Source organism: Equus quagga, chromosome 7 (assembly GCF_021613505.1).
Source record: "Equus quagga isolate Etosha38 chromosome 7, UCLA_HA_Equagga_1.0, whole genome shotgun sequence".
Taxonomy (NCBI): domain Eukaryota; kingdom Metazoa; phylum Chordata; class Mammalia; order Perissodactyla; family Equidae; genus Equus; species Equus quagga.
The window spans coordinates 83,947,792-83,975,738 of NC_060273.1; the positions used below are offsets into that span (position 1 = coordinate 83,947,792).

Below are 27,947 nucleotides of genomic sequence, written 5' to 3' on the forward strand. Positions count from 1 at the left end.
CAGCTGAATGTTAGCTTTCTTCCCATCCTAGGAAAAAAGACACCTCCTCTCCTCAGACGGCAGGCTGAGCCAAAGGTCATGCAAGAAGATAGTCTACTTTATATGCACTGTAGTGTATTAAAATTGCTCATTAAAGTTGTTCCAGTGGCTTTTTCTCTCTTAGAAATTTTTAATCACCCTCAATTTTTGTTAATTCCAGGGAGGCTCTTTTTCTTCCAGAAAGGGGCCAGCTTGTTTGTCTGGGCATTGGGAGAACTTGTATCATGTTGGCTGTGTCCTGGAGGTGGTTAAGGGAGGGTTGGCTGGTGCTTCCTACCTTCACTTGTCTCTCACACCGGATTCTTCCCTTCCCCTTCTAAGGGCTGCAGGATTTTTGTGAGTGTGTGTGTGTTTGTGATCTTCATGTTGTGATTTTCTTGTTTGACTTTAACACTGTATTCCAGAAACTGGCATTGAGTAGTCAAGATTTCTTAAAAATCTACCTTAATTCCTGTTTTGCGTTTTTGGTATTTCTCTGCAAAGTCAACCTTCTTGTGTTACTTGTGTGATCAATTGTGTGCTTATTAACTTAATGAAATTAGGTAGTTATTTTTAGAGCACATCTTTTCTTACGTTTTCTATCTCTTGATGCATAACACGAGGCATGGAACTTCAAGTAAAATAAAACTGCTGTCGAGAGAACATGGTGCTTAAGAGGTATAATCTGAATGTTGGAAGGCTGAGAGTTCCTGAAAGTCATACGTGTGTGTGTGACACTTCATGGTAAATCAGAATGCCATAGGTTTATATATTGCACACAAATTTAGGGGTCTAATTTATCAAATGTTGAAACAATTAACCAAAGATATAAGGTAGATAATTAATAGAACATGCAATATAATTTCATTATGACTTGCTGCAGGGTTACCCTGATATATCCGTATTCCTAACTTCCCTGGGTTGCTATTTTAGGGACTATCTTAGGAATTTTGAACCCTCTTCTTTTTTCCTACAGCACTCACAAATCAAAACTAGGGTCCTAAACCTTTCAGAAGACATTAATCTATAGCTTCCTGTTTTTGGGTTAGGGTTTATATGGCCCTTTTTTTCCCCCCTTTTAACATTGGGCAGACTACAGAAGAGGATTGCAGGATTTTGCTGGTCCCTAGTTGGTTTCTGTTTGTTAATTGCCAGTATCCCGTGTGTAAAATGCACCTGAAGTAACCAGCTAGTGCATATGCTTTTTCAGTTACAAAGGTTGGAAATGCAGGTGCCTCAGTGTCACAAACCTTATTGTTCTCTTCAAGGTTGGGTGATGTCGCTTGCTTCTGCCAAATCATTTTCATAATTTTTGGTCCTGTCAGTTACAAAGAGAAGCCATTTCCATGTGGCTAATCCATAATGTCCGGTTTGATAGTCTTACCACATTCTGGGAGAGGGGCTGAGACAGAGTATGGGAAACAATCTCCCCAAGAACTCGAAGGATCAGAATTCCCACTTTTCCCAAATAGGGCTGGTTCCCAGAGGAGAAAAAAGAAATTTGAATTAAACCCTTTACAATTTAATATCAGTGCTTCTCTCTGGCCTCTGACCCTGTTCAATAAAGACAGCTTACAGGCTGGTGTGTATTCTCTGATGGTGCAGATTTGGAATTTACATATTCATACCTATTCCTCCCTAACTGCTTATATTCTTATGTCATCTTTTTTCAACTTTCTTCAAAAAGCAGGTCAGCGTTTGGAACGTTACATCGTACAAGTTTGTAGTACCTCTATAATTTTAAATACAAATAAGTAATAGTACAAATATCAGCTTACATTATAACACCAGGAAATCCTGTGGTTTCACAAGAAGCGGGTAGATGATCTAGTGGGGCTCGTGTAGCACTAAATGGAGGCCCTGCAAAAACAAAGAGCGAAATAAAGTCTGTCTAGCCAGAGAATGCATATATGTTCCATACGTAAGTTTGTGATCATGTAAGAAAGAAAACATTTGCCTAGGGGTCACGATGCCTGGGTTTTAGTATAGGCCTGACTGCTGAGTTGGCTTCACACACTGGGTGAATTCCTTAACCTTCTGGGCCTGTGGTGTCCTGTCTGTGCAGCGGCCAGGCTGGCATCTTGTTCTCCTGAGCATGGGGACAGTGCGTCTCAGGTGGGAACCCCCGGGGGAAGCAGTGAAGCACTCTCGGAAACGAGGTGTCTTAAATATCAAGTGATGGTGCTTCAAGTTGTTGGAAAGAAAAGGTATTCCCAACTCTAGTATGAGAACAATCTCAGGTAGATTTATAACCAATTTTAGGACTCTAGCATGGATTGAATGAAGCTTATAAACCTAAGTTGATTTCAAAAGGAACTCTAGGTTGACAAAGAGGGTTTGTGATCTTATTGGTGGTACTTTCCCGTTTCTATAATGGGGAGATTGTTGTATTTTCTTCTGTCTGAAGGCTAGTCGGGCTATTTGAATTTGAGGAGTAATTAGTCAACAGAGCCACTTCCCCCCAAGTGGCTGTCTTTACCATGCCGGTGCTCCCGGTGAGCTGAGGGGCATTCCCACTGCCCAGCATTCTGTACATCTCCTCATGGTTTCTTCAACCACAGACCTTCTTGGTCCATAAAGACAGCAGCCATGAGGGCTGAGCAGAGCAGGCCGAGTGGCCCGATCCTGGGGCGGGGTTCACGAGGGGGGAGCAGCGTGGCTTTCCCCTGGCTTTGCTCCTTTAGCCTTGGTTGGAGCCGTGGAAGCTGGAGGAACCCAGCTCTCGGCAGCCTTCGGAGGAAAGGAGACAGTTGGGGCCCCGAGCCTCCTATCTTGCTCTATATAGATTTTCCCCCATCATCCTAAAAACAACTGCTCATCAAAATAAAATATTGCTAAGTATTGAGAGGCAGCAGAGGATGGGTTCTAAGAGTACAGACGCCGAGGCCACTCGCCTGGCTCGGAGTCCCAGCTCTGCCGCTTATTTGCCACATGGCCTTGGCAGGGTGCTTACCTTTCTGTGACCCTTCTCCTCTCTCATTTTGTCATCTTTTAAGGGGTAATCATGGCTCTCCTCGTGGCGTATAAATGAGGATTATGAGGTATACCTGTAAAGCATTTAGAACACTGCCTAACATGTAGTAATTGCTATATAAGTTTTAACTAAATACGTAGTCTCTTTAGTTACTAGACCATCAAAATTGATTTAGACCTCACATTAATTCTTTTTTATGAACTGAACTGTCATAAAACTTGAGTTATAAATTTTTAGGCTGTTACTGCTGTAGATGTAATGGTCAATCACCGCGAGTATAAAATGACATCTAGGACACATCCGCTGTGCAAACAAAGTCCTATCTAGTGGTGGCCGAGCTGAGCTAAACTTGACAAAGGGGCCACCTGGGAATATGTCAGTGGTTGGCCTGGCTCATGTATTTTCCTGTCTTCAAATAAAGTCTTATGGGGACTCTCAACACAAACCAGATGAAACCGGAGACGACTCCAGGTGCGGCGGGGCTGGATCTCCAGCTTCCTGGAAAACAATTCAAGACAGCTGGCTTCACGCCGGAGGTCTGGGTGCACCCTCGTAAATGAAGTGGTTTGGCGCTTGCCAAAATAACTGTTGAAATGACTGGATTTTATTTTGATGCTATCCATTAATAATAAAACATCAAAAATAATTGGTCTTGGATTACTAGGAAAATTGAAAACTAAATACTAGATATTGTAACTTGAATATTTCATGACTCCAGGAATTGACATCTGTGTGTTATCCAGAATAAGTTTTGATTATCATGCTGTTTTTAGTTTATTTTGGGCTCAAAGCATGAAAAGAGAGAAAAGAAGACCTTTTATATGTCTGCTTACCCCATGAGCACTGTTTGATAGCGGATAAGTAGGGAGGAATTAATGAAAGTGGAATAGGAAGCAATGTCTTTCTAGTTCTAGCCCGAGTTACTGTCTCTGGTTTTAACCACAATCCCAAAAATCCAGTAACTGCTTCCTGCAGTCCCTGGGACATGGCTCTGCATTCAGAAGAGAATAATTTATGGAGAGTAGGGAGTTGCCCTATTTATTTTTAGAAAAACTGGTTGCAGTTAGGGAAAGACATTTTTGTTCTTTTAGTCCTGAATGTGATTGTTCACTCCTCCCCATCCTTCTGAGAGCTCACATGCCCTAGCTAGAGCACCAGATCGGGAATGTAGAGTTGAGTGGCTGCTGATAACGCTCCAGTCCTCTCCCTGGTAGCAGCCCAAGCTGCACCATTCTGGTCAACTCCGCCTTCTTCAGAGCACGGAGCAGGTGTTGATGGTGGCGAGACTGCGACCTTCAGATTATATTTACTGGCCACCTGGACTAGTTCCCAAGTAGCTTCAGCTTTGCCAACAGATGTCAAAGATGAATGGCTGAAAAAACAGATGTAGGAGTGGGAGCCTATGGACTCCCTTTAAAACAAGGAGACACCTTCTCTTAAAAGATAGCCATAACTTTTACCCTTACCTTTTCGTAGGCTGGTGTTACATGCATACTATTTTTAGTCTGACTTCTTCCTGTGAGCATTGCTGTCTCAAGCTGAGGACATAAAGCAAATCTGGAGAGGCAGCTCTGTTTGGGAGTGGAAGGCAGCCAAAAGACACCTGCAATGTGGCAGGAGTGCATTTGCTTGGTGGCCCTGCCATCAGCACTAATGGTCGTGTGGAACCTCCAACCCCTCTTGTTTAGAGTAAGGATCCCCCAGAGCTGTTGGCTTTAGGGGGCGAGCAGGGGTGGACTCCTCAAACAGCCTATAATGTCCCTCAAGCAGCTAATCATTTCTGACTGGGACACCTGCTCTGGACCAGCCCTGGGCCAGGTCACATGGGGTACCAGCCCCCAAGGAGCTCTGTGTATTTTCATCTCCCAGTCATGATCAGGATGCAGTGTGGCCCACAACCAATTCACTGCTAAATTGTGTGGTGCTCACAGAAATCAGTAACTCCTAAAATTTCCTTGAGTAAAAATGGTAAATACCACACAATGATTTCTATCTGGCTGTGTTTCTTAGAGATACTGAAATTAAGGTTGGATATATGTTCACAGTGGAGACCTAAAAAAAAAAAAAAAAAAAAAAAGTATGGCTTTGGACAAATGGACTAGCCCGTGTCCATGTCCCCTTAGCACAACGCCCAGCACATGATAGGGAGTTGAATATTGTTGGTAGCAGATCTTTAGTTCTTTTTATCCATGTAATTCTTTGATTACTTTGAATTGCCCACTTCTTGTCTTCTAGGACTTGAGACAATTTATCAACTGAGCCTCGGGAGACACTTTCAATGTTATTGAAATCTCAGTATCTATCCGTTGGCTGCTTGGGTTCTGCTACAAGAATGACTAGTTTTGAAACAAAAATGTTAGACCTTAAAATGCCATTTTGAAGCTCCCTGTCTTGTAAACTGAGGCATCAGCTACACACCGGGTGCCGTACATTAACATAATTCCTCACCAGCATTTATTGGGCACTGGTTGTGTGCCCAGCCCCAGAGGCTTTCTGAGGAAACTGAAGCGTGGTAACCTAAGAAAGGTGATCCGGCTTTCTCCCCATGGTTTGTTCTTGTAGACGTAGTGGTAGGTGGCATTTCAAGTGGATTTCTACGTAACAGCCAGCATTTATAGAGTTCTTACTACGTCCCTGACACTGACTCCTTCAATCGTAACAGCAACCCTATGAGGTACATATCGTTTACACCGTTTTAGAGGTGGGTAAACTAAGGCTCAGAAGTAATATAGCTCCTCCTTGGTACAACAGAAGGGTTGGCGCCAGGATTTATACTCAGGTTTATCTGATTCTGGAGTACAAGTACTAACTAAGTACCCCGTGACTTGTGTATATTTTGCAGTGTTTAACTCTGAGCATTTGTCATTTTCTCAACAGGCTCAACAAAATGAAACCAGGAGGTTTTTGGCTGCATCTCACACTGCTCGGGGCCTCCCTGCCGGCTGCGCTGGGATGGATGGACCCAGGAACCCGCAGAAGCCTCAGCGTGGGTGTGGGGGAGTCCCAGGCAGAGGTATAGTCCCCTGACAGCTGATGTCATTTGATGTTGATGATATTTAAAACTGATTGCGTCTCAATGTTTCAGTATCTGATTTCTCCTCCATTTTTAGTTTAGATCAATTAGATTAGTGTGAATTAAAATCGTACCCCTTTCTGGTAGGGCACAGAAGGAGGGAGCACGTGTTGATATGGACAGAGGCTTATAGCCTGCTGTAAGGAATGGTCTCGGATCTCTCCAATTCTGAAATGGATTCCAAAGCCAAGCTGGGGTTCCGTGGTTTGTCTTCCACAAAGACCCTCAAGAGAATGGCCTTTCTGTATATTTAATAAAACTCAGGAAATGCAGACTCATTGGTGGAGCATACCCATGTGAATTAATGAAGTCTTGTAATTATAAAATACGTTGAAAAGAAATGGACTCCTTTTCAGGTGTATGGATAAAAAGAATCAAGCCAAGGAAGAACGGACAAGCGGGGGTCCTAAGGGAGACTGCCTTAATGAGCAGATGAGAGTGATTAATGGCGTGTTAGCTGTGTATAAATGCTCCTAAAGTGCTTGAAAAACTCCTTCGCCTACGCCTCCCTGGGGTCTCAATATGCTAATTGCTTAGTGAACTCTGGTCCTAAGTACTGAGGAGAATTCGAGGCCTGCAGCCAAGCCCTGCTCCGCTCGGGAGGTAGTGGGCCTCACGAATTTGGGGCTCATGAGGGATGCAGGTTTCCTGCAGAAAATGTTGCGTATATGCTGAGCCTTAAGGAATGACTACACCCTGTCACTAAAACTACCTGGGATTTTCTTTGTGATGTGGTGAATACTAATTCTTATAGGAGAGCTTTTCAGGGCGTTTTAACTTCCATTGTCCTCCCCGGTGCACATGCTTCTCCTCTCCGCGCGTGTTTCTTGTCCTGTGCAATGAGAAAGAAACATTACCTCAAAAAGTCAACATTACCGGAGAGTGAATAACGGGACGCAGTGTATGGTAGGATTAATGCATTATTTGATCAAAAGACACTATTTCTCTTCCATTATTACTTAATTGTAATGCAATCCCAAACCTACAAGCCTTAATCTTCGGGGAGCTTCAGAAGTAATTTAATGCACACTTTTCCTGCTGAAGTTAGCGTGGCTTCCTTTTGTGGTGAGCAGACGATTAAATAGAAACACTATCTCTCCCATCTAAATCCATGAAGGACACAACTTAATGCTCTTTTGAAAGAGTCTGGAGGCCAACTTGCCAGCGAGCACAGCTTTTCCCATACGGAACGGCTTAATCGTTTTACTCATATCCATGCAGAGGGAAAACGATCACTTATCTTACAACTATATTGTTGAATATTTAAGAGCAAAGCAAACAGGCAAACCCACAGGTAGGGTTATTTAGTCTTCTGACTGTTGCGGCTCATTGGCCCACTGTTTTAAATCACTTATTTCAATTAAAACAGTCAAGCCAATTAAGGGGGGATTTAGCTGGAGGTAAATTGAAGGTAAGTTAATACCAATTTAGGGCCTCTTTATCTTAGCTCTTAAGACCCTAATACTTTGTGTACCAACAAGACAGAGCAGATGCGGCTCATTCTGAGGAAGCACGGTGTTTTGTTTTGGAGTGTAATTTTACTCCGCCCTCTCCCCGTGTTGGGATAGAGCCCAGGAGATGCCGTTGCCTCCCAGGTCCAGGAATTTTGCTGCTTCAGGAAAAGAAAGTGATGCCTCTGCAGGCTCTCGAATGCAGGAACAGCCGCCCTATTGATCCAATTCTCTTTGCTATAGATTGAGTTTTTGTAAAGTGTTATAACTTCTACCCATTGAGTCCGCTTGTGTCAGTGAGTGAATGAGATGATGATAATGTGCGTGGGCCCTAGACATAGGACAGCTGCAGCAGACGTTCAGATAAGGAGTGCAGAACATGTGTTTATAACTCATTTGTCTGCTGACCTTGGTCACATGTGATGCATGGCCCCTTCATGCCCTTACTCTCTAGGGTCCTCCTGCCTGGATGCTGTCCCTTCTTTCCACATGTCTGAGTCATCCGTCCTCCAAGGCCCAGCTCTGCTTCTTATCTTTTCTCTAGAACCTTCTTCGACCACCTTTGATCTCTTTCTCTGAACTCCTCATCTTTGCTACCTTTTTTTACCCTTATATTTTTATTTTAGAATGTGGATGAAGCCTATCTTCCTTTAATAATTTTAAGAGCAAAATAGCTCAGTGTGTTTTTGAGCCAATAGATAATTATTCAACATTTGGTGCTAGATATGAAGTCACCCTGGTACTGTCAAAATTCAGACTAGACCAGCAAATATTTAAGTGCGTGACATTCCCCCCTACACAGCGCGTGCATTTCCTGTGGAGACCTGAATGGTCTCCCCAGCAAACCTGTAAGCAATTTGTGGGCCAAGCCAGGCTTACAGCTTGTCAACATCCAAGATAGTCCTTGTGTGTTATACGTTCTGGGTAGTTTCTTCTTTGAGTTGTAGCTATTAATATATCCATAACTCGCTGCCCAAACCATGTTAACCTCCTCTAGCAGTTTCCTCAGACGGTCTTATTTTCAACAGAGTCTCCTAAGATTCAATAAATAAATCAAAAAGCCTTTTCAGGAACTAAATGGTAAAATATTTGTGTGTGTTTTCTTCCTGATAGTCGTACTTTACAAAACATTCATTGACTTAAGATTTTTACAGTACTTGGAAAGCATTAATAAGATTTGATTTGCTTTTAAAGTTATTATACCAATTACTTGAGTGTCCTAAGGGTAAATAAGGATTAAATGACCAATATGTGTGTGTTCACGCATTTTAAAGCAATTATAGCACATGTGAATTTTGTTAAATTGTTGTATATACAAAGACTGCAGTTGAAATAGCTTCAAAGAGTTTACCATTTTACACATGTAGATAACAAGAAATGAAGCTGGGTGGAGTGCCTCTTTAATAAAGATTTGAGTGGCCTAGTGTGGCCTCGAATACTAATACGATTCTGAATTCAGAGGAAACAATTCTGAGAGATACAACTTATTGAAATTCTGGAAGAGTTGTATTTTTCCCCTTTGCCCTATACCCTGGTTATAGATAGATGCAGTAGTAAAATCAGTATCGGTAGAGTTTTATAAGTGATGTGATGGCAGCCCGCAGAGAGCCACCCCCTCTTGAGGGGCAGACATTTGTGGAGGGTCCCCCACCTTGGGTCCTGCATGCCCACCATGCAGTGGGCTCTGGGATTGGATGGTGGCCATTACACAGCTTTTTGCATCCTTCATGCATTTTACTGAACTTTTTCTAAATTTGCTCTTACCTGTAGTTTCTAGACATGTACTAAATAACTGCAAACATTAATATTGGTTCCTTTTAAAATTGTTGGCTTCATATGCCTCAGTGCTTACAGGCCAGAGGGATGCTTTGAGGTCAGATACCATATGTTTTCAATATTTGCAAACTTTCATAGGGAAGTCTTCAAGAAAAAAACACATAGGGTGCTATTAATCATCGATATGACTCCCCTCCGCCCTACCCCCGGGGTCAGCCTAAGACAGCGCAGCTCCTACCTGGCTGACTGGTCCTTTTCCCTTCCTGCAAATGTTGGCCCCAGACACTCACTGCACTCAGGGGCTCTCCTGTTCCTGTGAGGGTGACTCCTGATTGCAGAGTCCTTAAATGCGCCAACTTCTCTCTCCACTGGTTAGTCATTCAAGACTTGGGCTGCTGACTGGGCATTAATTTTTTAGAAAATATTTTTCTAATAAGTGTCATTGTTCTTATATATTTGATTGAATTTAAGGTTCCCCTGCCCTTCTAGTAATGTTCTCCCCCCACCTCTGCCCCTTCCTCTTCTTTTTTATTGATTTCTGGGGAAGGACAGCTGATCTTCTGTGGGGCGTGAGGTCTGCCCATTGGCATCTCTGCTCCCTCTCGCCCCTCACTCTGTCTGCAGGCATGCAGAGCACTGGCTCCCTCCGACCCGTGAACAGACAGGGTCCAGGCTGGATGCTCAGCATTTCCTACACCTCATCTGCAGGACAGGCCTGAATGCACCTCCTATGTGTGTTTTCTGCAGTATCACCCTTTCTAAACACTCACAGTTGCCAACTCCAGCATTTGACTGGCTTTCAAAGAAGATGCGACTGGGCGAGGTGTCTCAGCAAGAGGTGCGAGTGTCCTTTCACGGGGTGTGGAGCGCTGGGATTGCAGACTGTACTCCTTTTATGAGGTGTGCTGCAGGTGTGGTTCTGGCCTGCGAGACAGGGCGGCCGGCCTCTTCTCTAGGCTTTGAACACTTGGCCGTGGCTCTCTGCTGATTGTTCTGTATCAGAGGGTGTGCATTTTAGTTTCTCAGGTAAAATTGGGAGAGCACAACTCCCACCTGCAGCTGTGTGAGTAAATCCATCATTTTCAAGATGGTGACAAATACTCCAAGTTCTCCGGGGGCGTTGGATGAGCTGTTTCCACCTCCTGAGTTAGCTGTGTCCTGCTCTAGACCTCTTGAGCTTCAGTGTGCTTGCAGACAGCTAGGGGTCCTGTTAAGAGCAGAGGCTGATGCAGTAGATGTGGGGCGGCTCCTGAGATTCTGCGTTTCTCATGAGCTCCAGGAGATGCTGCTACTTCTGGACCCAGAGGACTCTGGGCAGAAAAACTCTAGAGGTGTTCCCCTCCCTCACCCCCCTCCCCATGCACACTCCCCAGAATGAGCATCCCGTTGGTGATTAACCCTACCCCTTTTAGCTCTTGCCAACATGATGATGCTGACTGCAGTCAAGAAAAGGAGAGAAGTGGGTAGGCTAAAGTCATGCCAGGAAATAGCTTGACGTGAGACTATTGAGGGCAGGGGCAGGTAGGCGAGGGGAAAAGTGAATTGAAGTGGCCTGGGTTCAAGAGTCATTTTCACCTATTTTCAAGCAAGCAGGTGAACAGGTAAACTTAATCTCTGAGCCTGGGCTTCCTCCCTGGCTTGTCTGCAGGGGATTAAATCCTGAGGGGCAGCCCACACTCTCATGCTTCCACCCATCGCCACCTCTATGCCACCCATGCTGGTGTCCTGCCCACTTTCTGTCCCCAGGGCTCAGCCAGGCTGTTTTGGAGACCACAGCTGCCAGCTGCTGTGTTTTGGGGTCTTATTTTTATCCTCAGACAGGGGAGTCACCGTCTTTTTCTTTGTGTCGGATGTTTCTCCTCTTGCATGGTTCCTCGCAAGCCTTCTGCTCTGTACCAGTTAGCACGCTGCATGGTGCTAGGGTTTTGAGATGATAGTTGACAGAGTTTTAATTGTTTCTGAAAAGTTCTGTGACTCAGGAAAATGAACATTTATGAGTTCACAGAAAACCATTCTTCTTCTTCCTCTTAATTTAGCATTTACTCATCTAGCTACTTTATTTATGCCTCTGCTGCTAAATAATCCATGCTTCTCTAGGAAACTTTCCACCCCTGTAATCAGGACATCAGGCCATGCGTTATAAATGGGCTCTGATTTCTATTTTTCGGGGAGTTGGCAGCATCAGATCTGCCAGGCCCCAATCATCTGCTTGATTTATTCTCTCTGACTTGTGGGTTATTGCTGTTGCCTCCCATTTAGAGAGAAGTAAATGCCATGTGGTTGTCCGACAGACTCTAACAGGCCCTATGTGAGTGGACTCCACTTTTCTGTCCTGCCAAGCTAGGGCCATCATCCTTCTGCCTCCACTGCTCTGGTTTCTGCTATGAGGCTCCTGGGGCTCGTCTTGTCTCCAGCCACCTGGGAGGTGGAGGGCACTGGTTCTAAAAATGGAGGGCATCGGTTGAGGCAGGCCCTGTACTCTGAGCAGGCAACACCCCAGCAAACTGCAGTGAGAGCTGGGCGCACTCGTGTAGGGTGGAGGACATGTGCCCCAGTGGCTGAGAAGCTGTCTGTCCCTTCAGCCTGACATCTCTCTTGATGGATGGCCATGCACGCACATTTGCATTTTGGCCTTAGGTGTTCCCTTGAGGCAGGAAGGCGTGCACCAAGAGAAACCTAATCTCTTTTCTCATGGGATCCTGATGTTAACACCAAGAGGTTTTTTAAAAAGTAAAACCTGCCTATTCTCATTTAACAATTCATCTTGACGGGGCATCCAGCTGACCCTGGAGACCAGCAGTTCCTTGTAGCCCCATGCTGTGCTCAGATATTTCAAGGACTATAGTGAAATTCAAAAAAGAAAAGTAACTTCCCTTCAGTTTAACTTTAAAATCTGTCTCCCTGACAGCACTTCTGGGCTTAGTAGGGAGTAGAGATACAGAACGCAGCCACGAATGGGCTATAGGCTGGAGAGCCAACCAGAACTCTAGCAGGGGCATCGCGAGGAGGGGCAGCTAGTGGTTTACCTGGTACTTCCTCCTCTTCTCCAAGGGATGGTGTCATCCAGTCCTGTTTTGGAGGAAATAGTTCCTGTGGGGAGGATCCGGGTTGCAGTGAGGTCAGACAGAAGTGGAGGCTGAGGGGAGGGGAGGTGGGGGAAGAGAGCTCTGAAGTGCGATTGTGGGGTCAGTGAGTGAGTGCCCAGCTCTGGCAGTTGAGTTGGGGGTGACACCGGGCATGTGCTGAATGCCAGTGGCCCACCTGTGTTTTATGGGTTGACCTTCTCTCTGAAGTCCCGACGAAAGCCCCTTAGTCCTTTTACCCATTTCCAAGACTTGAACGATGACCTAGTGAGGTAGAACCATGCAGAGCCCCCTAAGCACTGTAGGAACCATCTAAGAAGCACAGTCTGCCAGGAGTCTGCTTATTTCAAAATGAGACCCCAGGAATCTCATTTAGGCTCTGTATTCCAGGCCTAGCCTGGCATGAACTAGTTCTGTGGACTTGAGCCACTCCCTTCTCTTCTCTGGGCCTCCGTTTCCTCGTCTGGAAAGCAAGTGGGTGGTCAAGACGCCAACTCGGGTCCCTTTGAGGTTGTCTTCAGATCTGAAATCTTTCGCTGCTGACTGGATTCCTTTAAATAGGAAGCCTGTAGGAAGTCCTGAAGTGTTCTTTCAGATAGAGTTCTACCTCTCTTTCTTGTGGGCAAACAGCAGGTGTGCGGTCTGAAGGTCTGGCCCATCTTTGTTTGTCTAAAGTCACTTCATGTGTTGTCCTTTGGGAAGCGATGGTGGTTGAGGAGTTCTCCATCACTTACCTCGGGGGTGGAACCATTTGGGTCTATTTGACCAGAAATACTCTCCAACCCCTCAGTGCAGACCTGGGTTCAAAGAAGGCTCCGCTGCATTGTGTGATGATGCCACAAACTCCAGGGACCTGCTGGTGTCAGGGAGAGGAGGAGGGAGTCCTCAGCATACTGAGCTGGGAAGGAACTTGAAATGATTCTCTTGTTCATTGTCTAGCAAGAGCTGAGTGTCTGCTTTGTGCTGGAAACTGTGCTCAGAGAAGTGGTTTCCACACCTTTCAATTTCATAGAGCAGAAAAGTGAAAACTTTTTCTTTTAAAGACACAACTAGACTACCTCCTGAAATCCCTATCACCTCTTTATTTACACCTTTGTTATCCTTTCTTATTTGTAAAAAAGATAAAAAGCCATACTTTCAGAACAAAGGGTAGTCCATCCCATGGAAGCCTTCCACTGGCAGATTCTATGTTGCCCAGGTAGGTGTGTTGTGTCTGAGGACTAGTCAGAACGTAGCTGTGAATCACAGGGACATTGAACAAAGATCATTGACAACTGAGGCCCATGAGCTGGAGTCTGAGCCACATTGAGATTCCAGGTCCTAAGACCCAGGTCCAGTGCTCTCTGTGGTATCTGTCCTAATTTCATAGCTGGAAAGACCTAGCTCCAAGATGGGATGGGTGCTTATCCCAGAAAGAGGCCCCCAAGCCTTCTGCACAAGAGCGGGGGATCAACCTGCAGACAGGTTTTCATTGTCAGATCCAGCACCTCTCTATGTGGAACTGACAGGTGTGACTGGATTTTAAAGGGAGAGTGGGGTGCAGGATTTCTTGCTCATGGTTTTTGAAATTTCTTGCCATCTCTTTAATCTGCTCATGAAAAATGACACACCACTGCTATTTGCCTGATGATTTCTTCCTCCTAATAAAAAGAAGTCTTGTTTTATTCCTCATAGGGAATAATAAAACTCAAGAGAGTTTGCTCTTGGCTGGAGTGAAGAATGGAGGGTGAGTGGCCTGTGGGACGTGGGTCTTCCCTCAACCAAAGGTGCACGTCAGCTTCACTCTGCCCAGGGGAGGGGTGGAGAAGCCGGTGTTGACAAGAGGCTGGGGTTGGCCAACAGGGAATCACCTTGGAGACCATTGGCTTCTCTCCATCTGTGGGAAGTTCTTAGAAGTCACCTGTGTGATTACTTGGTGCTTCTTGGAGACTGGGCCCCTGATTCCCTCCCCCCGACCTCCTCAGTGTTCCAAGAGGGACTTGAGTTCAAATTGAAACCCTTCTGGAGGTCTTAGCTGGAAAGGAAAGCTGCCACTGTCACTTTTGTTAAAATACTTTAAACTTTGAGGTTTTGACTTATCTGGGTCTGGATTGAGAGAGGAAAGCATGTGTATGTATTTTTTTTTTTAAGAGTTGAGAAGTCATCCCCTTATTTCTCACAAAAGTCCTCTCCGGAGAATACCACTGATCACCAGTGAGCCACTCACTGGCTTAAAGGACCACCTCTGCTGGCCGCCTAACCATCTGTGCAGGAATTGGCAGCTTGGCCTGGCAACAGAAGTGACAGACACCAACATGACAGCCCAGGTTTCAGCCCCAACAAGTGGCCTGGGCCTCCTAAGCATGGCCTACTTTCCTGACAACACATCTCTCCCTGCTCAGGCTGAGTCCTCTGTGCTCTTGCTGGCTTGGTTTGTGGTGGGGCAAGCTCGTGGCGTAGGCAGCCTGATGCAGGCAGCTCTCTGGGCTCCAGGAGAAATGGCTGCTTTCTCCCCCTAGCCCCCAGCCTAACTGTGAAGTGCTATGTTCTACATTTCCTCTTTCTCCTCCAGGATATCTGTTGTTTTAAGACCCCAGAGTTGGTTTTTGCCTGCTAGGGCTAAATCCCTCACTCGGGCTGCCTGTCTGCACTGCTTCCTGAGGAATCTCCAGTTCTGCTTTTGGCTTAAGAGCCCCTGAAGTCAGGGGGCCCCGTGGCTCAAATCTGTTTCTTCTCTTGGCAGTTGTGTGGTTGAGGGACGTCACTGACTTTCTCTGACCTTCAGGTTAGCAGTGAATAAAATGCAGGCGATAATAGCACTGATTTCAGACTTGTCACGAGGACTGACTCAGATGGTGCACGTAATACCTGGCCCAGAGGGCCTGTGCAGAACGTGGCAGTGGGAGCTGCGGCTTTGTGTCCATAACGTCACAACCCCACTAAGTACCCTTGTGCGCTTCTCCCGCACCGGGGCCTGGCATGTCAACCTCAGCTGCAGTGCTTGTCACTCAGTGTTTAGCAGGGTGGCTCTTGGAGTGGGAGGGTCCTTTTTCTGCTGGAATGGTAAGTAGCCTGGGGTCTGGGCCCCCTGGGTCTGCAGTGTCCGGGAGAGCCTGGTACACAGTAGGATGTTCAGATATTTGTAACTGAGTGAATGAGTCAGCAATCTTTTATTATTTATTTTGGCATGATATGGGGTTTGGACAAAGTGTCTTGAGTTTCTAGGACTCCTTAGAGAAGAAATCCCAGGTGAGAGTCACCTGGCTGTCTTTGGTTTCCATGTATAGTAGGATTCCATCACAGTTTCAGTCTTTCCAATATCCTTATTGAATCACTAGAAGCCTAAGAGAGTATTATGGGCCACATGTATAGGAGCGGGGAGGAATCCTGACTCAGTTGCTCTCTCTTCCTAGAGTGGTCTTTGGGGCTTGCCTGGCCCTGGCTATCCCCTCTTCAAAAAGGCCAGCATCACTGGGACAGGCCCACCAGAACCTCACCCAAAATGGGAACCCATAGAGTGAAATAGAAACTCGAAGAAATGCATGATGTTCCTTTTGTGCTTAGAATTTTCAGGTCAGCAGAAATAGTCTGTGGCTCCAGGAGGGTGGCTACCAACTGTTCCTACAAAGGAGGGAAGAGATTGAGGGTGGTAGGAACAAAAGTTCTCTTTGGAGATGTCATCAAGTAGGTGTAAGACTCCTGATGGCTTTTCTTGGTGCTAGTCTTAGGACAACTGGATTAAATGCTTGTTTAAGCTGTTCCATCATTTAAAGCTTTCTGTCTAAATATAGAAAACAGAACTCTTTCTCCATTTATTTCCCTTCCTCTATAATAAAGACCTCAGGGTTCTGTGATTCTGCGGATGCCACATTTTGTGTGTCCATCCCAGGGGCGGAGACTTTCATGTGGGCACACTGGGAGATGTCAGATGGGAGAGGCCTGCCAGGCGATGCTCTAATTGAAGTGCTTCTAATATATGCCTCACTGTTCCTCCTCTTCCTTCTCCACTCTCCTCTGTTTGGTTGTTACATATGCTGTTTCCACTTTAGTGTTTGGCTGTGAAGAATGGGACTCTTTGCCTCATGCTTGGGTGTTCCTCGCCTGGCAATATAGCTTAGGAGTATGTCTTTGTGTCCCAAAGCAGAACTTCCCACTTGACCTTCTTAGGACACTATTACCTCCCTAGTATGGGTCTCTTGGCCCTGGGCTGTCAGGGCCAACTGGGACATCTGGTGTTCTTAAATCTTAGTCATCGACAGGTATCCACCGAGTACTCAGCTGTGCACTTGGCCTGGTCTTAGGGCTAAGTGGTTCAAGAGAAATGAGATTTGTGATTCCATTCTTTGGGCTTGAGGACTAGCGGGGCATGAGAGTGGGATGGGGAAATTGGGAGGGGCATGGAGCAATTAGCTGTTGCTGAACAGGAATCTGACCTAGCAAAAGGAATTAAACACCTATGTCAATTGTTGATCTCTTCTAACCTGAGTATAGTGATCATATTCTCAACTTTAGCCTAAAGGAAATTAGATATATTTATTAAGTAGTAAAGGAAGAAAGAGCTCCTGTCTTCTCTGGTCCCATTCATCCACCCCTGGTCCCAGAACAGGATGCTTGTTCTCATGGTTCAGACATTCTCCTCCCTAGAGGGGACGTGGTTGATGGTCGTGTCACAGGTTTGTCCTGGCCAATGACTCAGCTGCTCTGGAGACCTCAGAGGCTTGGCTCGGGGCTGGAAGAAGCTGAAGTCTCAGAATGTCACCCATGCAGGCTGACAGAGTACTGACTGCAGCAGCCCCATGGTGTCCAGGGCTCAGAATTTTCACTAGAGCCGCTCCCCAACCTTCCAGAACATGTCCACCAGAGCAGGACACCTCTCCTAAGGTGGTTCTACCTGTAAGGCCTGACACTCTTGTTGGCTCAGTGAATACTAGGTCCCACTCAGAGGACTTGGGCTGGCGGTGGGGAGGGGGCACTGCTCTTTACTGCTCTGACTGCCTCATCTTGCTTAGGGTACTGCAGTGTGTGATCTTGCCACCCCAGTGCCCAAACTGTCATACTGGAAGTCTTAGCTCTTGCTTTAGAGTCCCATCTTGAACTAGGTGGCCATTCCGGTCCAACTAGGTATACCAATTGGTTTGGTAACTTTTAGGAATGAAAACACTTGTATGGCCATGCTGACTGGAACAAAATTATCTGTGATTTATTATACATTCTAGATGAAAAGTATAATAAAATTTAAACCTAATCTCATTCAAAACAACTATTCTGTGTTACAAGAAAAGATAGGCATGAGCTGCATTCTACAGGAAATTCCTGTATGTGGGCTGATGTCTCACCTTGAGATTATGAGAAAGGAGAAAGAAGAATCATAAACAGAGCTTTAAGAAATCACCTGTCTGCTCACACGTGGTGAGCAATTAATATGGTACAAAATGTCTTTGGTTAGTAGTGTGGGCGAACCGTGGGTGACGTGAGAGTTTGGAGCAGAGAGGTGCTGGGTGGGAGGCGGGATTGGGAAGGACCTCTTGGAGGTGGAGGGCCGTGGAGAGGATGGTGGAGATCTGGGTGGGCAGAGTATTTAAGTATTCAAGGAGGTGGAATTCTCCGAGTATTTGTGTGGGGTGGAATAGGACCATGTCTGGTGGGAGGGGAAGAGAGAAGAGACTGGCTGGGGTGGATATCTGGGCTTGCTTGCAAAGTGATTTCTCAGGGACGCATTGGAGGCCAGGAGCAGAGTCACCTTCCAATATGCCCGTATAGAAAGAAGGGTTATCCTGAGGCTCCAGAGATCTCCTGGAGCCAAGTACAGGCTGCCTGGTGGGCTCAAGGCATAGAGCCTTCGGTCAGCCTGTCCCTCATCTCACTTCTTCCCAGCTGTACCATCTCCAGCTTCCGTTTCTCTGTCCTCTGCCTGTTCTCTCCAGACATTGTGAATCCCATCCCGTGGCCTTTATCAGGTAAAATTAGCCCCGTGGCCCTGGCCCTGCCAACACACCAACTTGCAGCTCCAGGGCCCTGGACTACTCAGTGGAAGTCTAGTCTCTGGGGACCCAATTGGCTCAACTTGAAGAAGCGTCTGCTCTGGTTCATTCCGTGTGGCTGGGGGACAGGTCCCCATAGGTGAGGTGACATCCAGGGCCTCTGAGCAGAGGGTGTGGGTGCAGGGCTGGGTGATTCTAGAGGAGGAGTGGGAGAGTAGAGTATTGTGGGTAGAGGGGGCAGGCGAGACTGAGGGGCCAGCCTCCAACCTCTCGGAAAGCACTCAGAGCAATGCAAGCTGAGATTTTAGAAGTGTGGCATTTTATGAGTCAAGCTTTGCTATCCTCAGAGCCGGAGTCGGGGTAGGCTCAGGCCTACCTACATGGCCTTAAATCTTTGCTCTTCTGCTTTGCCTGCCCACCTTCTTCTATCTACCCCAATGGTACCCTCACCGCACCAACCTGGCCTGCCTGCAGCTGGACAGCTTGGAAGCCCAGCATATCCATTCCTAGGTTATCCCAGCAGACAGGCTATAAGGGAGGCCTGACCTCCACGGGTTGACTCACACCTCGCCAGTGAGCACCCTGACCCATCCCTCCCTCCTGGTGCCTGAGTCTAGGCCTTGCCCACCAAACTGACTCAAGGGGAACAGGCTTTGGGGCTTGGACACTGCCCTGTGACTCCAGGGTCCCATCTCCTGTGGCTGCAGGGAGCTCCTTAGTGCAGCTGCTTTGAGGTTCAGCTGGAATTGTTCTTGGGAGGAGAGAAGGGCTTCATGGGAGGGGAGTCATGGCTTTACCACATGTCTCTTCTTAGAGGGTTTGCCACCCTGTGGAATCCAGTGAGCACCACTGCGGTTGAGCTGTTGTGGGATAATTAGGCCTGTCATCACGGAAGATGAGACGTGAAAGATGCTCTGTTACTTCTGGGGCTGAGCTGTGCTCCCAGCCAGGTGCAAAGTCTTGTTGCATTAGGAACCTGGTTTTTGCTATGATGTCTATTTCCGTGTAACCAAGAGTTGGGGTGTGTTAGGGAGCCAGGGACACCTCTAGGGTGGGGATGACAGGGCAGGGAGGCCTCTGGAGCTTGGGGCTGCGTGTCTGAATGCCATTTACTCTTCTTCTCTCATAGGAACAAGGACCAGATTCCTGATAGGAATTCTGAGTCCTGATATGGAATTCTTTGAATTTCGTAGCTATTAGTGATGATAACACTAATAAACAGGTATCGTTTTGTCAAAGCTTTCAGTGGATTACCTCCTTGACTTTTCGATAAGATTCTATGAGGTACTATTAACTTGCTTATTTTATACCTGTGGACGCAGAGGCTTCAAGGTGCTAGGCGAGTTGTTTGAGGTCTCTGTCTATGAAGTGGTGGAGCCGGGGTTTGCCTCTGGCCCTCTGACTGTCCAGCTTGTGCTCCTCACAAACTTCAGCTCTGCTTTTACTGCCCACCCCCTCACCTATTTTTGAGGCTATTAAAAGGACATTTGATTTTGAGCTTTGGAGGCCAAAGTAGACCCTATTACCCAGATAAGGCCTCCTCACCTCCCAGAGGGCAGCAGAGTTGAGTGGCCAAGCTCTGACCCTCCCTGTGGGGAGTGGTAGAGGACATCCTTCCCCTATTCACCCCCTAGCTCCCCAACACGCACACCTTTCTCTTATCTTCTCCCACCATGGGGAACAGCCTGCAGGGCAGCACTGAACCTGTGAGAATTAATGTCTTTTTGGCTATTTCCTTCCAGTTGTTCCAGGGGGGTTGGTGGGGACTTTGCTGCCACTGCTCTGTGGGTCCCTGAGCATCTGCCCCTTCATGGAGGGCAGGGCCTCGTCAGGCCCACTGCCCTGCCTGGACACATGGGAAGGCGAGTGTCTGGGCTCTGGATGGAGACCTAAGTGTGATGGTGTGTGGTGGTCTTTGTTTCAGCTCCCCAGAATTGGCCTTGGGAAGTTTCTAAGGGTTGATGAGAATTGTCTCCCTTTCAGAAGCTGCTCTGGGACCTTGACCTTAGGGAGGAGGCAAGACGCCCAGTGTCGGTGACCAAGGTGGTTACTGTCAGATAAAGGTCTTTGGAGGGTCGGGAAGCCCAGTGGGAAAACGTGGCTGTTTGCTCACTCTTCCACCAGCCGTTGGAAGGGAGCAAAGGGGTCAGTGCTGGGTTATTGCCAGAGGCAAGCCCTGTGTGCTCCTGCTATGGAGGGGCTGTCATGGAGGAAGGCGCCCTCCTCCCCAGCGGCGGCCATGGTAGGGAAGCCCCAGGCACACAGGGCAGGAAGCTTCCTTAAGGTGTGGTGGTGGCTGCTTTGGAGGTATGCCTTCCTCATCTAGGTGGGTGAGCATATCAGGAAGTTGCGGCTCCCATTCCATGGGATGGCCGTGGCTGGTGAGCTGTCAGGGCTGCCTGTGAGCAAGGAGGGAAGGGCTGTCTGTGGGCAGGGCAAGGATACCCCGGGCACATACAGGTCCAGGGTACACAAAGTGCCTAATCTGCAGAACACCGAGGGGCAGGAATCCCAGCATTTAAGTGTGCTGGAGCCAGTGAGCCAATGGGCAGCCCCAAAGGGTGAGAGAAAGTCAGGGACAACAGCCTGGGGTGGGTGTAAGAGAGATGTGAGAGGACAGCTCTGGCCAAGTGTTGATGGTTCACGGTTGACACTGTACCCATCATCGGAGCCTTCCTGCAGCCTGCCTGTCTCCCCATCATAGCCCGCTGGCTGCGGCAGAACTATCAACCTCCCTTATACTCCAGAGGCCCAGAAACATGGATAAGCACCTCTTCCATTCTGGGCGCTATGCTCGGGGCTGGGGGCAAAGTGATGCCCAAGAATCTCCAAGCTGCTGTCTGTGGGTGGAAACTGGTCAGCTACAGCAGACACCAAACATCGGGGGCTCTTTGCATCCTTCTGCTCCCAGTTCTTGCAACAATCTCATAGGCACTACCCTGAATCTCATCTTAGCTGAGCAAACTGCAGCTCCTGGAGATTAACACCTTGTAGCTGGGGACCAGTGTGGCGGGGGCCCGGGGCCCAGATGAATGCCTTCATGGCTGCACAAAGCCAGTCCAGGCCAGTCATTCCCTTCTCCCCCTCACTGGGGAGGCTCTCAGTTCTGGGTGCTGAACCTGCCTTTCCCACCTGCACCCAGTGGCTCTTGAGATCTGCTGAGCCCTGGAGGCTGAGGCGGTGTCACTCCCTGTGGAGAGAGAGCACAGGCCTGCTGGAGCATCCCCCTGCTTCACTAAATCTTGCTGGGAAAGAAATCGGTGCTACTGTGTGCAGTTTCTGTGCCAGCACCACCAGCTCCTCCTGGGAGAGCCCTGCCAGCACCTGCAGGGGCTGTGGTGGTCCATTGGAGGCTGCCCAGCACTGCAGTAAGCAGTATTATGACATGCGGTGTGATGGCCTCATTCTGGGGAGAGAGTTTGTAAGGTATTTGGTTTACCCAGTGGTTCCCAAACGTGTGCACACATTGGAATTGCCTGGGAAGCTTCAAGAAAATAGTGATGCCTGTGTCCCAGCCGCAGAGATTGTGATTTAATTGGTCTGGGGTGCGGCCTGAGCTCTGGGTTGTTCAAAGTATCTCTATATGGGATCCACTGGGTTAGCCTCTGGAGGAAGCACAGACGAAACACCCACTTCTCTCAACATTGTCCTTCTCAGCATCTGCTCTTCAGGGGGACAGAGATTCAGGCTCTTGGGGACAAAGCTTCCAAGTGCCTTTGTGCCAAGTTCGAGGCCGCCCTGGGAGGTGTGGGTGACGGAGGCTGGCCTAGCTCCTGACCTGGCAGATGTAGGGCATGCATTTCTCCAGCTGAGGATGATGGTGAGCGTTCTTTGCACAGCCTGTATTCCATTCTCACAACAATCGCAGAGGCACTGCCCTGAATCTCGTTGTATAGCTGAGCTAACTGAAGCTCCTGGATCTTCTCACCTAAGAAGCAGGGAAAGGACCAGAAAAAACCTGTTGGTTTTACCTGGTATTCTCAGACAGGCCAGCTACTAAGTGAGTAGCAATCCAGCTATGATGACCATTGGGTGCCTTTCTTCCTTTTTGACTCTGTTATAAAAGAAAATTGAAAAAGAGCCTTATTGTACCTTAAAGGCTTTTTAATTATATATAACTCATTTAAACTACTTTAAGTTCCATTTTTAATATAAGTTTTATGGTGGTACAAGGAAAGTGCCTTCTAATCAAAGTGTGTTTGGGGATTTATCTTCCTGTACAAAAGCAGATGCCCATAGGGAGTCCAGGCCAATTATTTATTCAGACAACAATCAAAAATCACCAAGTTCTGAGTGGAAGCCACGGAGGTAGAGGTTCCTCTGGCAGCTGTGAGGATTGAAGGCGGCAGGTGTAGAGAGGGCTCAGCCAATGCGATGCTCAGTGCCAGTTCCCACTGCTGGTGCCCAGCTAGAGAGGGGAGACGATGATGGAGACTGGGGCGTGCTTGATGGGCAGAAGGGGTGACCGAGCAGTGGAGGGTTGTGCTCAGAGGGAACAGATCTCTACCCAAATAACAGTCCCCTGGAGGGGACCTCCCTGACCACCTTGTCTAAAATAGCAGACCCTGCCCCTCTGTCGTTCTGCCCCCTTCCCTGTTTTATTTTTTCACCGTGGCACTTCTTACCATGACGTGTCCTATAAATTTAATTTGCTTGTTTGTTGTCTGTCTTTCTGTGTAATATCACCAGCTTCACGGGGACAGGGGCTGTCTGGGCACTACTGTATCCCCAGGACAGTAAATATTTATTGAATGAATGACGACATGAGCAAATGAAGGGATGAATAAATAAATAGGTCAGGAGATGGATCAGGAGCTCTGCTGAGAGCCTGGGTGAGGGCTGAGTGTCTCGGGCAGAATCGAGGTGGGGGGAATAGCATTCACAAAGCCGAACCCACAGAGGCTGGGGCTCACAAAAGAGGTGAAGAGGAGGCGCGGAAGATGCCCAGGGACAAAGGTGCCCTGGAGGGCAGAGGGGCTGCTGGCCAAGCAGGAGGATCAGAGGGAGGGGATCTGTTTCTGGGCAAGATGGGAGATTCTGGTTGGCGTGCTGGGATTAAGGGGTCTTCCCTGTTTCCTTTGGGAGAAGAGAGTGTGCCTGTCCTTAGACATGGGCCACTCGGGCATTTTCAGCCTCACTCCTATTGGACACTGCCCTGCCCCGCACCCCACCTGCCCTGGCCCGCAATCCTCCTTTCTCCGCTTGCCCTCCTTCTCATCCACCCCAGCCCCCCCACAGCTCTGGAACTTTTTGCGTCTTTATATTAGATCATTTATACCTGTGACACTGCCCGCCAGCCCCTCCCGCCCCGGCCCCAACATACTCCATGTACAAAAATAAGAATAAAAATAGACTTAGACGTGAGGACTATGCTGCAGGGCAGCCTTTCTTCCTTTATTGTCTCTTAATTTTCTAGACACAGGTTATTCTAAACTCATCTTGGGCTTACAGCTGGCAGAAAGAAAAAAAACAGTGGCAGATTTGACTATGGTGTTAAACAGGTTGATGCTAAGTTACATAGTCTACTGGATGGCACTTGGAGGGTATAATGAATAATTAAAGTGTAAACCTGTCCCCTTTTCTCCCAGGGGCCATCTCTCCTCCCCAAACACCCCCAAGATGGTCTTGATTTTCCTAGGGCAGGCAGACTGCTGGACCAGAGCCAGCCCAAGAGAGTTGCTTGTTTGGCAGGACAACGAGTGGACATGAAGCTTCCCAGAATGAGGAAGGCACCGTAGGGGGTCCCTGTTTCTGTGGAAACTTACCTAAAAAAGGAAAAGTATAGGAAGCCAGGCTTCAGTGACAGTTGGTGTGTTCCGCGAGCCTCAAGGAGAACCTCACTCGCCCTGTAGTCTTGCTAGGAGATAGTGAAGTAATCGGATTTCATTCCCACAGTAAACTTGTTTAAGGCCTATAATATGCCAGGCCCTGTGCTGGGGTAAGAGATGAATGAGATGTGGACAGTTGGGGAGACAGATGCTGCTCGAGTAATGACAATCCAGCGCGACCGTGGCTTGTTGTGGTTAAGTAGCTCTGCAGTAACGGGCTGGGCTTTGTTGAGCCCTGCTAGCATCGCTGGAGAGAGGACTGTTGGTGAAGTGGTCCCTAGGTGCCGAGTTAGAGCCCCATGCTGCTCACTGTTAGGATAGTCCTGCGCGCCAGGATTGCTTATTCTGAGGGAGAGATGTGGATTACTTTCCAAATAAAAAAGGTAATTAGTTTTTAATTTGTTGGGTTGTCAGAGAGATAAAACTGGAAAGTGCCCCTCTTTCCTTCTTGGTCTCTTAATCTGGCTGTGTGCAGGCGATTATGTTTAACAAGGTGGAGGGATCAATTAGTCAGTGACATTTAATCCATCAGATGTGATTTAATGTTTACCTGTATTGTTGTTTTGGGAGATTTGCCACAGAAGACTGCCTTAAATTCAGACCACTTTTTCTTTTTCAATTGTAAATGAATAACTTTTAACGTATAGCTTTAGGTAATACCTAGACTTTAAAATCCCAAATCCTCGTATAGTATTCTACTCACTCTTTGCTTTTGAAAACAAGAACATTAGCATCCAAATCATCTTAATTTCTGAAGGCCTGACAAATATCTTCAAGCTTTCCTTTTGATCTAGTGTCTTGTAATCACCATCAATACCTTTTCTCTTTAGGGCATCGCACCTCTCTCCTATACTGACTGCCCTCTGCTCCCCATCAGAAAGCACTGGGCGGGGTTATCTGGGACTCTGCTCACGTTTCTAAGGCTTGGCTTAATTCGCCCTGGCTGGGCTGGCTGGTCTGCCTGTTTTACAGATGGTCAACTGGACTGGGAGATATCTGGGTGGCTGCCTCAAGGCTGCAGCTGGTGGAGCAGTTACTAATAATATCAAGTTATTCAGACCTCCTGGGGGCTGTGAGGGTCCTGTTTCCTAGTCTCCCTCGTGGACATAATAAAATTGATGTTCCCCACAAGTGTGCTACAGGGAGGCTAGCGGTCAGTTCATAAGAGTGGTGGTTTTTTATCTTTTTTAACAGATGTCTTGCACCCTAATCGTAGAGAGATTTCTTTGATATTTTTCAAAATCATCCATACTTGGTGTCTTCCCTGTGTCTCGATAATCCTCCCTTTAAATTCCCTGGTCTGCTGTAAACAGTTTGCTTACACTGATCATTTACAGTTGGATAGGAAGTAGAAGGGCACAGAACTTGGTCCCTGTACCATCTGTGTTTCAGACCCGAAGTGTTGGGAAGGCCACTTCCTGCACCCATGCGGTCATGCCCAGCCCCACCCCTTAAGTTCTTGGTCTCCTGAGAAAGGATAGCGAGGCCGCACCTGGTTGGGCAGCTTGTGGGCAGTGCTGGCTGAAAGGCGGAAGGGCTGAAGCTGTGTGCCCAACTTGCTAAGCTATCTAAGCATCTTGAGGTTAGTGTGCCCTCTGTGCCTCTCGCGCCTTTAACACACCTTTGAGGCATTAAGGCAGCCTACCAGAGAGGACACACCCCTCTCTGCTCCAGAGGCCTCCAGGCATGTGATGCTGTTCCCTGTGAGGTGCGAGATGAACTCTCACCCCTCAATTAGGTGGCGTTTCTCACCTCCTTGTTTGGTGTTTTCCTTGAGCACTTGCTGCAGGCTTCACATGACCCAAGGAGGCATCGGATGTTCGGGAAGCTCCCACCTTCACCCCCCGCTCCCCAGCACTGGCAGAAAATCCTGTTGTTTGCTGGATTATTCAGCTTGGCTCTCAAGCTAGCTCTTGAGTTTAGGGTTAATCCCCTAATCCTCTCGTCATCTGACGTTGAAGACCCAGACATGATGTGCTGGGAAATCTAACAACTCGATGGTTTTCCTTCTGCCTTTAACTGAACCATATAAATGGGATGAAGTGTATAAGACACTTGGTGTGGGCTCCGTAAATAGGAGCCAGTGATGGAATACATGCTGCATAAGGCATCGCTGTATTTAGCTGTATTCTGTCAGTCCACGTGAAGGCTTTAATTGCAGAGTGGTATCTTACTAGCAAAAATGAAAGTGGTTAGAGTCAAATTTTTAAAATTAAGATGAATAAATGACAAATTGTAAGAAAGGTTGTTAAAGGAGCATTAGTTTTAAGAGGATCTCAGGGATGAAAACTTAGAATTTAGATGTCAGAATTTCAGTAGTGGTTAGGGCTGTTAGCAAAGCCTCCATCTCAAGTGTACTGAGGGGTTTATAAAATGAACACATGGGCTGCATTTAGTAGCTTCTTGAGCTAGTGGGGGCCTGAGGAACTCGGAAGCAGGGGACTTCCTCAGCTCCTCCAAGCTGGGCTGAGTGCTGCTGGTCATGGCTCACACTCAGGACACTGGCAGGGGCAGACAGCCGGCAGCTGCCCATCTCGGCAGGCCATGCCCCATCTGTGCCAGATTCTCTTCTGCTTTGTTGATGAAGACCTGGCTATGTGGAGCTCCATTCAGCTTGCTGTTTTCATGGCACTCTCTTCTTAGTAGTAGGTGCTTTTGATCCCGTTTCCTAAACCGCAGAGCCAACATTTTCCCAGAAGCACTGAATCCCATAATATTTTGAGTGACAGACTGAGACTCACCCTCTAACCAAGGATGGCCGGATACGTGGATGAGGAGGTGTGACTTTGGTCTGTGACCCGGCTCCACCGTCCTTCTCCTGAGCCTCACGCACAGCCTAGGATGCTGAGCACAGCCTAAGATGGACGTGAGAAGGATCTGGGATGGAGTCGGAGGGTCCTCATTCATACTCTTTCAGCAGCTCTCGAACTATTTTTTGGTAGCTGAGAATCTGTAATAGATTTTTGGATTATGAAAAGTATTATTCAGCACTCACATTATGTTGATTCAGAAATAAAGATTATGCAGTTCAACTGCACAGTAAAATACAGCCTGATGGAATGGTAATCTTTAACCTCAGTTCTTCTACATTATAGTAGAAGATAATAGATTCAGGAAAGATACAGTAAGGAATAAAGCTGTTGTATTGTATTGGTTAAATGACATTTAAAATGATTTGGCTGTCAAATTCGTGGAAAGGTTATGAACAGTGAATGAAAAATCTAAAATTAATTCCCTACTTCAAGAAAGTGTGATTTATACCGTAATAAAATTATATTTTTAGTTAAGGAAATTTAGTCATTAAGTAATGCCCATGCACTAACTCATTTATTAACCATCTGGTTTGAAGCTTCTGCAGCAACTAATTTCTTCCTTAGGCAATTCATCCAGGCCTTGCTGTCGTTGGTGTCATTGAACTCTGTTCTGTACCCTTCTGCTACAGCTTTTTGGGGGTAGATTCTTATTTAGCCTCAAGAATTGATGGAGCTGTTGAACCCATTTACCTCCCCCAGACAATCCTATCGTCTCTGTCTCTCAGTATCTTCATTAATGGCAATAATGGTGGTGATGGCTGCCATTTGAGGACCCCTGTATGCCGACCGCCATGCTAAGGATAGTATAGGCTTATTATTATTTCACTTAGTCACCACAGCCACTCTGTGAGGAAGGTACAATTCCTGCCCTTATTTTACAGATGAACAAGCTGAGGCTTAGGAAGGTGAAATAATTCACCAAAGGTAGCAGGGGCACAGCTGGCAGGAATAAGCCAGGATCCATCCCAGAG

At 47.3% G+C, this 27,947-nt stretch overlaps 1 protein-coding gene across 1 annotated transcript in view; it reads left to right on the forward strand.

Annotated features, from left to right (window-relative positions):
* Positions 1-5,879: 5,879 nt before the first annotated feature.
* FSTL4 (follistatin like 4) overlaps positions 5,880-27,947 on the forward strand; it is a 386,938-nt gene continuing 364,870 nt past the window's right edge. The window contains exon 1 of the mRNA XM_046668053.1: positions 5,880-6,005. Coding sequence (XP_046524009.1) covers positions 5,880-6,005 — 126 coding nt within the window. The remainder of the gene's footprint in view (positions 6,006-27,947) is intronic.